General features: G+C 40.6%; 3 protein-coding genes across 5 annotated transcripts; 2 read left to right on the top strand and 1 right to left on the bottom strand.

The window, feature by feature from the left end:
• Window positions 1–1,145: 1,145 nt before the first annotated feature.
• psenen (presenilin enhancer, gamma-secretase subunit) lies at window positions 1,146–2,987 on the top strand. Its single transcript, XM_041942145.1, has 4 exons — window positions 1,146–1,223; window positions 1,611–1,692; window positions 1,939–2,043; window positions 2,371–2,987. Exons 2-4 carry the CDS (start codon window positions 1,632–1,634, stop codon window positions 2,508–2,510), a joined length of 306 nt encoding a protein of 101 aa, XP_041798079.1. The 5' UTR covers window positions 1,146–1,223; window positions 1,611–1,631; the 3' UTR covers window positions 2,511–2,987.
• Window positions 2,988–4,384: 1,397 nt separating this feature from the next.
• hspb6 (heat shock protein, alpha-crystallin-related, b6) lies at window positions 4,385–6,225 on the top strand. 2 transcript variants are annotated; one of them, XM_041942129.1, is made up of 4 exons: window positions 4,385–4,526; window positions 4,627–4,784; window positions 5,249–5,371; window positions 5,479–6,224. In XM_041942129.1, exons 2-4 carry the CDS (start codon window positions 4,629–4,631, stop codon window positions 5,635–5,637), a joined length of 438 nt encoding a protein of 145 aa, XP_041798063.1. In that variant the 5' UTR covers window positions 4,385–4,526; window positions 4,627–4,628; the 3' UTR covers window positions 5,638–6,224. The 2 variants fall into 2 exon arrangements, with proteins under 2 accessions (XP_041798063.1, XP_041798064.1); XM_041942130.1 differs by lacking the exon at window positions 4,385–4,526 and having other exon boundaries at window positions 4,537–4,784; window positions 5,479–6,225.
• Window positions 5,996–10,959, bottom strand: proser3 (proline and serine rich 3). 2 transcript variants are annotated; one of them, XM_041941936.1, is made up of 13 exons: window positions 10,889–10,959; window positions 10,328–10,436; window positions 9,947–10,221; window positions 9,480–9,631; window positions 9,274–9,377; window positions 8,762–8,847; window positions 8,548–8,681; window positions 8,152–8,360; window positions 7,553–8,052; window positions 7,275–7,464; window positions 6,716–6,866; window positions 6,335–6,416; window positions 5,996–6,155 (listed from the first exon to the last, which is right to left on the bottom strand). In XM_041941936.1, the coding sequence occupies exons 1-13, from the start codon at window positions 10,906–10,908 to the stop codon at window positions 6,083–6,085; spliced, it is 2,085 nt and encodes a 694-aa protein (XP_041797870.1). In that variant the 5' UTR covers window positions 10,909–10,959; the 3' UTR covers window positions 5,996–6,082. The 2 variants fall into 2 exon arrangements, with proteins under 2 accessions (XP_041797870.1, XP_041797871.1); XM_041941937.1 differs by having other exon boundaries at window positions 10,511–10,948.
• Between the last annotated feature and the right edge of the window lie 122 nt (window positions 10,960–11,081).

Here is an 11,081-nt window from a genome sequence, read left to right as displayed (position 1 = left end):
ATTCTCTTTGAAAAATAAATAAAAATGAGTTAAATGTCTCGAGATTTCCCAGGCATATGTTATAACACATATGTAATAACGCTCATAATACATCAACACCTCTCAAAAACAGCACAAAGCCTCGAAAGTAATCAGGAACAAACAAAACAAAACTGACTCTAATAATCTTCATGAAGGTGAGATTGATCAGATACATTTTTATTTAATTCAATAGTTAGACCATTCATAATTGGGAATAGGATAGTACAGCATGATGGGTAATTCTGACATTTCTCCTGTTTTTTTTTAATTGCAATCAACTGGGGAAAGAAGATGGCCCTGAAATGAAATGACAATACAGTAATAACTGATTATTATTGATGTAATTATTGATACGTAATAATTTGATTGATCATTAATTAAATCAATCATAATTAACATCTATCAGAAAGAATGGAAAGCAGGGGCAGATTAGAAGGAGAAACAGTACAGTATATAATTCACACCCTGTTTTGATGATCAAGTGCATCTATGTTTTAACGACCTGGCAAATGGCAGCAAGCATCTTTACTGTCACATGAAAAAGCTACATGAAGAAGAGGAGAAAGCAGAAGCTGTCAATAGATAGATTATAATTCACTTTTATGTAATTTTGCGAAATAAATTGGCTAAAGAAGGATTATAAAAGTGATAGTGATGTGGACTACTAGAAATGAAGCAAAACCTCTTCTTCGATAATGATTTGATATTGGCAGAAAATATCTGGTAAGGAAATGAAGCTTGAGTAAATATATATAGTATTTTGTGCTGTGTCTTGGTTTCACACTTCTAAATTCCCACACACATCTCACGCTTGTTCAAGAAAAATAAGTCTGTTCATCAGTCTTAGCCAAAGAACTCGATAAACATTTTTGTCTCGTATACAAATGAAAAGAGAAAAAAACTATTGAATAGATAATTTAATTGAGATTATTTTCTCATACTAGAAATAAAATATGGGAACAGAAACATACTCAATGCTTGGATTAAAAAATCCATTAATGTACGTACTGTTACTGCATGTTACAAACTCCTGTACAGTAGATGGCAGTATATAGCGTGTGCCTGCTATAACAAACAAAGAAAAAAGACGAAGAAGAATGTGATTCAGAAGAAGAAGAAGGAGGAAGTGTTTGATTTTTTTTTTATTATTTGGTCTGTTTGCGACTGTTCTCTGACTTTTTGGCCTTAAAATATCATATCAGGTAAATTATCATATTATTGTACAACTTTTGAGTACCATAGAAATGTTAGAAAACTACTTAGCCCAGAAAGTGGAGACCGATGTAAGAAACTGCTACGGCTGTTTTGTGGAAGCCAGACCAGCCTAATGTTACATTGCTAATCTATCGAAATGCTAATGTTAGCCTGAGGTGAAATTCGAGTCATACGACTATGCACACCAGGTCAGCAAGCACCAGGGAGGTGCTTTATGGCTTGGATTTTATGCCGTTTTCATAAGCTTACGATCGTGTCTTAAACGTAGACATTACCAGCATAAGCTCTGTCGCAAAAGTTCGATGTCTTTGGATTGATCTGTCTCGAGCTCGTTCTGCCCTTTAACTTTTCTTGATTTTGTTTTTTTTCTGTAGCAATAGCCACAAAAATTCACGATGAACCTGGAACGACTGCCCAATGAGGAGAAACTCAGCCTGTGCAGAAAATATTATTTGGGTGAGAAGAATCAAAAATTATTAATATAAAGTACCGAAACAACAATTTTCATATTCAATCTTCCCTCCTGTCCTTTGGTTTGTGAACTCTGGATAGCTGCCTACATAAGTTCAATATGAGTGTTAAAATGATCTGATGTAGTCCCATTGAGGTGAGAGAGAGGATGGGTTATAGTTATGGTTCCAGGGCTTTTTGTAAAATCAGTAGTATTGTAATTAATGTCGTCTTTTTCATCTTTTTTCTCAGGTGGATTCGCATTTCTGCCATTCCTTTGGCTGGTCAATGTTGTTTGGTTTTTTCGGGAGGCCTTTGTTAAGCCAGCCTACACTGAGCAGCTCCAGATAAAAACTTGTAAGTGTCAGGACACTTGAATACCAGAGACTTCACCAGCCATTGCTCTACTTATTTAATTCTGATATAAATATGTATTTTAAAAAGGCCCATTTAGTTTAATCTATGTTTAAATGAAATGCGAAGGTTGTACATTCTTTGTGCTTACATTGAAAAGAATATATGTATTTATATATATGTATACTTATTTTTAAAGAAATCTTTTGGCAAAGCTAGACCATGATATGATATACTGTGTCTGTGGCCATTGTTTTAATGCCAATTATTATCTTTTGTGTGTGTGTGTGTGTGTGTGTGTGTGTTGTTGTTGTTGTTTTTTTTATCTAGATGTGAAGCGGTCAGCACTGGGGTTGCTGTTATGGGTAGCAGTACTCACCACATGGATTACTATTTTCCAGCACTTCAGAGCAGAGTGGGGGGAGGTGGGAGATTATCTCTCATTTACCATTCCGCTGGGCATTCCTTGAGACATTTTTTGATGACAGGTCTTTTGAAAATAACTGTTGATCCAGTATAATGGACCAAAGAATTTTCTTTTAACTACAGTGAAAGGCTTTGGTGATTTGTTTTGTCTCTGGAGCCAAATTCAATGACTGGATAACGTTAACAGAGTAATCCCTTATGTGTTCAAAGGATAAATGCTGTAGGATTTGAAAATTCCTGTTTCTTTTTATGCATGTTACGGCATTTCAGAAAGTTCTTTGGCTTTAGACTAGGCTAATTAATCTTGTATAGCAGACAATGTCACCTGTCATGGCAGTATCTAACAGTATCTAATAATGAAGCTGGATGTTCATTCAGGTTTGTTCAGGATCATTGAACAATAGATTGTTGTTGTTTTTTTGTTTTTTTTTCCTTGACTTAAAATGTTTATTGTTTGTGTGTGGTTGTGCACCCAGAACTACTTCTTGTATGAATGACAAATATAAAAACAAACAAACATCCATAATGCTTCCAAATTACAATGTTTTTACTCAATGTACTGTATTATCATGAAAGTCACAATGTCATATTAATGTTGGAAACTGGATCATCATTCCCTCTTAGATCTATGAATCTGTATCGTTTTTTTGTTGGGTGAGTCATCTGTGAGCTATTTTCTCCATATATACTCCTAATGTTTTTCATTGTTAGAGAAGTGCCCTAAAGCCTGGACAATAACTGGCGCCTGTTGTGAAACCCAATAACTTAATCCCTCCAGATGTCCCCACTTCCCTATCGTCCTATATGAGTCATAATATAATCAGTGCCATTTTTAGTCAAAGCTTAAGTGACAGGTTCCACATTACTAACAGGGAGAACATGTGCCTGCCATATAAACTGGTGACTTCACTTGAGCGTGCCAAGAACAAGTCCGAAGTATCGGCACGATCAGTACTTTTCACAATGCAGGGAGTCGCTTCATAAAACAGATTTATGGGGATGAAATTATGAAGAATCCTTTTATGGACTTTGGACATTGTTTCCAAGTGTGTTGTATTTTACAGCATGTGTGTGTACACACTACACTTCAGAGGTAAATATTGTGATTTTACTTCTCTAGATATTTGACTGCTAGTTACTGTACTGATAAAGATTTTATCCACAAAACATTCAATCATCTTATGAAACTGGAAAACTATCCAGCAAAATGTATAGAATCTTAAATTAGCTCCATCCGGGCCAACTACAGCATCACAATGCTGCTTACACATTAATACATTAACAAGAATATACCATAACAAACCCCCCACATGACCACATTTTCTACATTATGAGTAGTGTCACTTTTTGTAATTTCCAATATGTCTTGCTGATAAGACATCTGTACTTAGATACTGAATGCAGGACCTGTAATGGAGTACTTTAACATTGAGGGACGTTCACTGTTAGTTTTACTTTACTGAATGATGTGAATAGTTCTTCCACTTTGACGGGGAGTGATGTGGGGGGACAGAGGCTTCATGGCAGCACACGTGCTCTGGCATGTGTCCGGGACGTCCCTGCTGTCACTGTCTGTCCGGCATCGGCCCACCGGGGTCAACAACATCGTCTTTTGAACTTATTTTTGGACAGACCTTCCCCAACAACCGATCTTAAGCACAGAACAGGTCCTACAACTCGCACAGTCTGTTCCCATCGGTGCCATCATCCCCCGGAATAAACTGTAGGCCGCAATATTGGTAATAGCCGATAAACACGTTAATTGCCAATAAGCCCGCAACAGCTGCGTCACTCCCCAAACAATACGCTCTTATCCCGCACGGCTCCGCCCGAACACCCAAGGGTACGCATGAGTCCAGGACATAACAGAAGCAAGGTGCCCCGCGGTGAGGTCCCAGCTCATTATGCAACTTGTCCAGTATAAAACCAGCAGCGTCACGGGTGGAGGCAGACAGACGGACGCTCCGAGTCATCACCTCACTGAGGACTGGACGCAAGCAGCCAACAGGGGCCGCCCTCTCCACTGAGCGCACTAATTTGGTCAGGGAATTTAAGAAGGGGTGAGCTGTGGCCGGTGTGTTCTGCCCCAGAGCCTCACTTGTTGTAGCCTCGACTACGGTCAACTCTCTCTCTCCCTATCTCTTTAATTCTGCTCATTAGAAATGGACTTCATCCTGCCACCCACTCTGCCGGATGGCGGAATCCCGTGGGAGAAGGTTTTGCCACCTCTTATTCCTCGGCTGAATGGGACTTATGGACAATATAAGTGGTCCCCGAAGTTGCTGATTCCGGAGACTGATAATGCCAGCTCTGCAGAGGTGGGTCATTTTAGGTTTGTATAGCTTGCCAGGTTATGCAACAATGTAAAAAATAAGACTATTTTGACTCAGTAGAGCTGCATCAAAACAGGACACTCAGTGATGCCAAATAGGCTTTTCCAATGGTAACAAGTTCAATAGGATGAGAGTCCACTCTATGTACCTCAAAGGCATTCCCTTCAAGTTTTATGTTTTGACCCCCCCAAAAAAGTTCAGGGTTCTCTTGTAGCTTTTTCCAGAGCTTTCAGTTGCATCCTTGCAAACCTTGAGATATGGTTGCAACCCCCCCCCCCCCCAAAAAAAAGAAAGCTGTGAGAAGAGCATTTTTATCAAGCTACTGTTTCCAAGATCAAGAATGAACTTATATTTGTCAGGTTATCTTTGTGCCTGCTGACAAATAAGGCTTTTTGTTTTGGGGCATTTTATTTTCATACAACACACCATGTTTCTGCTCATGTTGGCAGGTGAACTGTGATGAGAGCGGTTTTGTAGTTCAAGTTGATGTAAAGGACTTCAACCCAGAGGACCTCATGGTCAAGGTGGTGGGAGACTTTGTGGAAGTGCAAGGCAAGCATGAGGAGAGAAAGGTTGGTATTCTGGGAGCAACACTGCTGTGTTAAAACAAAACAAAACAAAACAATAGTTATGATTTGCATTGTCCTCTAAACTTCTATTCATCTCTATGTTTCTTTAGAAGGATGGTCCAGGATTTACAACACGACAGTTTAACCGCCGGTACCGAATCCCAAAGGGAGTGCACACCATGGCGCTGGAGTCAGCTGTCTCTCCAGATGGCATCCTTGTCATATCTGCACCGATGCTGCCAGGCGAGAACACCAGAATCCTGACCTGATCACGTTAAGACTAAACACTGAAATCTCTTCTCTCACCATTTCATAAAAAAACAAATGCAACAGAAGCCTTTATGAACACACAGGCACAAACAGAAATAACTTCAGACTCCTCCACTCACAGCAACACCCAGCATGTGCCAAAACACAAGTTTGTTCTGTTCCTGGCACTGCTCTATTATTCCCTGCTCCTCGAGGTTTGTATATACTGTCCTGCCATTGCTCATCAATCTTACGTAATGTTTCAAGGAACCAGTCTTTGTAAATATTCTGCGTCCACAGTTCAAAGTACTGCTTTTTTTTGTGCAACTTTTGTAAAATGCACTGTATTGTGATTGTGATTAATGATGCACACATACATATCTCCAAACTCTTTAATGTGGAAACATTTCTTTCAAAAAAAAAACTTTATTTCTTTATAAAATAGAAAATAAAAAAAAGACTACATCAAGTGCCTTTTGCCAGTGTGTAAGTGACTTGTTGCTCGTCCTGGAGTTCAGTCAACATAGAGTCCACTTCACTAAAAGGAAAAATACAGTAAATTACTGTTCTGGAATTTGGGTGCTATGTTTACGTTATTCTAATAGCATTATAAGAGCTACACTTTGCAAGACTAACAGCCTTCTCTGAACACTATTTTCATAAATGATGACAATCAATGTGTAGCTGCGCAATTTAATTTACAAGTTATTATTTTACCTGATCTGCTCCTTCACCCATGTCCTCTGTTTGCGAAGGACTTGTAATAAAGGGTCATCTTCAAACTCTTTTTCATCTGAATCTGAAACAGATTAATAACAGTATTGTTGAAGGTGATGAGCCAAAACCTTAAACTATTGTTTTATTAATTAAACTACCAAAGGCAGTTTGTAGTTATGACTACAGCTAAATTCAACATAGATGACAAGTGTTAGCAGCTTCACGTGCAAACAGCAAGCACAGAAAAAGAGAGAAAGTTCAAGGGTTTCTGACCTGAAGGGTTTTGGAATGTTGGGAATGACAGCTATTCATAGGTCAGAATATATTCTCCACAATTAACCAGATGTTAAAGGTTGGTGCTCTTTGCTGTCATAAGCTCACCTTCGGCCTCTCGCAGCAGCTGTGAAATGACCTCCATAGAGTTCTGTGCGTTGCATGGAGGAACTGAGGATTGTGGAGGTGCAGGGGTGGAGACAAGGGTCCTTTGTGCAGGAGATGAATCCCCCGTTGGGAACAATACCTCTGAAACAACCTGCCAAGGCACAATAAGAACACCCAAGTGGTTAATGCAGCTTTTAATGATCATTGATAGGTCATCTAAAAAATCCAAGTGATGGCATTCAAGATATGTGGTAAATGGAGGATATTTTAAAAAAATCTTGTCTTCAGTCCATCTCCTGAAGACAACCTGGAAGGATCATTTTTCCACAAGAATTCCTCATGTAAGGAAGTGAGAAAATCCCATCTGAGGTATATAAATTCTTAGTTTTAGCAGCAACACAATGACAGCTTTCAAATAATCGCATGTACTGCTGAGCAGACGGCCTCCCTGGCTTCATTAGGAGCTTCTGTTAATCAAACTAAATAGAGAACATTACGGAAAATAACACGAGAACTGGGGATGTGGGTCAAAACCATCGCAGCTTGTGCATGTGCTGACCTGTCCTAATGTGCTGTGGACTGGAGAAGGTGGTGGTGCATGATCGCTGGTACATCTCTCACTGGAAAAGTCCTGGCTTCCCCTCTGTTGCTGCTGCTGTGGCCATGGCACCTTTTTGGGAACTCTTCGGCCCGAAGAACTCCTGTTTGTAGCGTCAGGGACAACAGCGTGTTCCCTATCCACAGCATAGCTGCAAAATAGGAGAAGTATATTAATCATTAATCATTCAAACTTTTAGTTGTACACTGTGTGCATGTTTCACTACTTCAGTACTATACCTTGACTTCTTTTGCTTTCTGAAAGTCATGGCTGCCTTCCTCTCTGACTGTTCTACCTGGGCCTTCTCTTTCTTCTTCCTCTCATATCTTTTGTGATAACTAGGCCCCTCTGCTTCTAAAGCTTCTTCTGTAGCAGGGGGTGGGGATGGCATATGTTCACGAACAGACTCATCAGTGATGGTATCCACTCTGGTCTTCTTACGAACAACTTTGGCATGAGACTCATCAATACTTTGTGAAATGTTTTGTTGCCTGCTTGAGTGAGATGGCTGGATGGGACAGGGCAAGACATCACAGAGTAAATGCATGTGGGCAGGAACATGGGCCACAGCGCTGGGTTGAGAGACTGAAGAGCCAGAGACGAGAAAGGCAGGGAAGGGAGGCGGACCTGAGGCTGGGGCACATGATGCGAGGGCTTCTTTGGTTTCAGGCTGGGGGGCAGCAATGTGTGGATGTGTAGCTGTTTGTGAGAATTCAGGATGTTTAGCACTCTGCTGTTGCTACAGATGAAACAAGAAGGAGGAAGTTTAAATTAGTCTTTATGTCTGGAATAAATGTGAACAAAAAAATGGAGGGTAAATATCATACACGACTCCAACCTTGTAGGGCTGTCCACTGGCTGAGGGGTAGCTCAAGCTGGGGCCTTGCCAGCTAAATGCGGGACCATGAAGACTGGAGTGTTGCAGGGGCTGGGGCCACTCCCTGGCCTGCTCAATCTTTCTCCTTAAACGCCACTGGAACAAAATGTCCTCCTCTGGGCGTGTGGGGGGCACCAGAGATGGAATGACTGAGTCTGAGCAGGCCCTCACTGGAAACATTAATAAACACATTGCACAACAACACTGACACAGCGATACAGTTTAAAGTATCGAGCACAAAAAAAAGAAAAATCATCCTCTACCATAAAGGGGAACAGCATTGAGCAAGCTTGAATTACAAGAGAACTGACAAAGATCCATCTAAAAAATGAATAATTCTCCACTCTGTTGCGTTACCTGTGGTGGATTTTATTGTACTGGGAATCAAAGGTCTTCGCAGTGGCTCATCTATGTCGACTGGAGAAGAGAAATCCGAGCATCCCAGGCCCTCTGAGCTGACATGTACAGAGCCATCATTCAGAGCACATTCACTGTCAGGAAGACAACAAAGTTACTGACGATTGAAGGAATGAATTAATTCATTATTAATGCTACTTGCTGGTCGTCGTACTTTCTCAGCAGAAGTCTGTTGGCCTTTTCTTGAAGGTGTAGTATCTCTGGATCATCGAATTCACCTTGGAAGGTGTCTGACAGAATCTGAGGGGGAAAAACAACAGGATAAACACTCAACAAGCCACAATTTTTCTCCTGATATTTGAACACAAATAACGCTCACAATACTGTGTAAATGAATAGAACCAGATGATTACATTTGCAGCATTTTAGTAAAAACAATATCTAATCAGTTGTATTATCTGGCCTTATATTGCTAAGAAATATACTGAGGTGCGAGCAGGCTGAACAAGCCATAAATGTATCAAACGTGGCTGTAAAAGTGGCTTCCCAGGAATTTAGTAAACACAGGGGTTTCCAAATGGACATCTGGCACTGAAGTGTAAATATTTATATGCACACTTAGTCAGAATAAGGTGACACTCCTCTAGACTGCTTCGCAGGCATTCAGACAAACTGTGCATATACTAAGGCAGACCCAATAAATAATAAACTCATAAATGCACTCACACTAAGGGAACCTCTGCACGGGGAAAGAGATCTGTCACGTCGACGAAGTCCAGCTGGGCTGAAAATGGCAGGTCCATGGTCATCTTTCAGAGCCTGGACAACATCTTTTCAGAGGAAAGGATTCCACCAAAGGATTTTACCAGATGGGTTGCTTTCTACATTTCCGATTTGATTTTTACTGAAGTTTGCAATAAGTGACAATGCACCTTTGTCTGTTGTTTTAGTTGGTGTTGAACTGGGGGGTAGAGATGAGGGCGACATCCACCAAAATGGCAGATGCTTCTCTCCAACGGCAGAATCAACTTTCTGGCGCTCCTCTCGACTCTGCGGTCGACCATGGCGAAAGCGCTCAATGTACCTGGGAAGACGAAGGTCAGCGCTGGTTATAAGAAGCAATTCCACTGACCAGTTTCAATATCTTCCAGTCTTTGCATTACTGTTCGCATAACATTGTCACATTTGGTAATGCCTTAAATATTTTAACTTTTCATTTTTCAACTATAAAATTCTCTTTGGAGATTAATAAAGTATCTGTCTATCTATCTATCTATGTATCTATCTATGTATCTATCTATCTATCTTTTCATTGCATATAAAAGCCAGTTACAGTTCTATGAAAGGATAACTTGCCACGTTTAAGTGTACTGTTTGACTGTACGAAACTAAAGCATACTTTGCCAACACTGAATCCTGCTGAACCTCTAGTTCTGAGGAAACTGCAGATTTTCCTGTTCTAACAGACTCTTTGGGTGCCTCCGTGTCAGATGAGGTTGTAGTGCTGGCAGGAGAAGATCCGCAGTCAGAGGAGGGCCAGGACTCTGCAAAAACAGGCTGTACGTCCGTGGCGGCAAAACGGCAATCACTTTTCTCAAACAGCCGATGGCTCTCCGGACTCAGGGTGTGTAATTGTGGACTGGACCACTGGTGTGAACGCACAGGACTCAAAGTCTGCAGAAAAACAAAAAAGTGATGGACCTATTTGCTATGACTTATAAAAGAGAAATGAGAATCGGATGTGTCTTACATTATCTGTAAAGTTTACTTTAAAACATACTGTTTTTTTCTCTTTCTTTGACAGGATCTGGTTTCTGGATGGGTGGTAGTGTGCTCTCCCCACCCTGGACGCTGGCTGGAAGGGATTCTGCCTCGTGAACACAGGTCCACTGTAAAAACAACTCTTATGACCAACTGTAACCATTGTTTAGGATAGAATAAAAACGTGATCTTTAGATCTTACCTGGATTGCATTATAGCTTAGGACGTCACATGTGATGCATAATAACACACAATGTTGCTTCAGTGTGACTCTGATTTATGAGGGTCCTACGGTGGTCTGGTCCGAAATGAGCTTTTTGACAATAAATTATTGGGAGATCGGCAAGTCTGACTTACTGTGTAAATTCGCTCTTACTTTAATACAACCAACATAGAAAGACGAAGCCCACATTATCCACGGGCCTTCCGAGTTGGCAAGTCCACAATAGAAAGTTACCATGGAATCAAACGCTGGTCCGACCCAACTTATCCCTAAAATAGCAAATTAAGCTGCTACAGCAGGCATTTTGAATATCTATTCATGCGACAAGTCCACCTTTTAAACTGTAAACATAATTACCTTGCTCTTTTGACACACATAACATTATCGGTGAAACCAGAAGCGAGTCCCTCTGTTTATAACGATCGTTATTTACTACCAGACATACAACCAATGGGCACCGAGTTTAATATGATGGACATACAGTTTATCCAATCACATAGACCGTCTTTGCAGCACAGACGCCAATCAGTTGATAGAAAACCGGCAGCGC

The sequence above is a fragment of the Chelmon rostratus genome, chromosome 8 (assembly GCF_017976325.1).
Source record: "Chelmon rostratus isolate fCheRos1 chromosome 8, fCheRos1.pri, whole genome shotgun sequence".
Taxonomy (NCBI): domain Eukaryota; kingdom Metazoa; phylum Chordata; class Actinopteri; order Chaetodontiformes; family Chaetodontidae; genus Chelmon; species Chelmon rostratus.
This window is presented reverse-complemented; position numbering and strand designations above follow the sequence as displayed.

Bases quoted from the DNA above. Each gene is read 5' to 3' on its own strand.
- psenen (XM_041942145.1), top strand. From the start codon at position 1,632: ATGAACCTGGAACGACTGCCCAATGAGGAGAAACTCAGCCTGTGCAGA. The intron at 1,693-1,938 runs GTGAGAAGAATC...CTTTTTTCTCAG, and splicing joins GTGCAGAAAATATTATTTGG to GTGGATTCGCATTTCTGCCA. The intron at 2,044-2,370 runs GTAAGTGTCAGG...TTTTTTATCTAG, and splicing joins GCAGCTCCAGATAAAAACTT to ATGTGAAGCGGTCAGCACTG.
- hspb6 (XM_041942130.1), top strand. From the start codon at position 4,629: ATGGACTTCATCCTGCCACCCACTCTGCCGGATGGCGGAATCCCGTGG. The intron at 4,785-5,248 runs GTGGGTCATTTT...TCATGTTGGCAG, and splicing joins ATAATGCCAGCTCTGCAGAG to GTGAACTGTGATGAGAGCGG. The intron at 5,372-5,478 runs GTTGGTATTCTG...ATGTTTCTTTAG, and splicing joins GCAAGCATGAGGAGAGAAAG to AAGGATGGTCCAGGATTTAC.
- proser3 (XM_041941936.1), bottom strand. From the start codon at position 10,908: ATGTGTGTCAAAAGAGCAAG. The intron at 9,378-9,479 runs GTGCATTGTCAC...TCCTCTGAAAAG, and splicing joins AACTAAAACAACAGACAAAG to ATGTTGTCCAGGCTCTGAAA. The intron at 7,465-7,552 runs GTATAGTACTGA...CCTATTTTGCAG, and splicing joins AGAAAGCAAAAGAAGTCAAG to CTATGCTGTGGATAGGGAAC.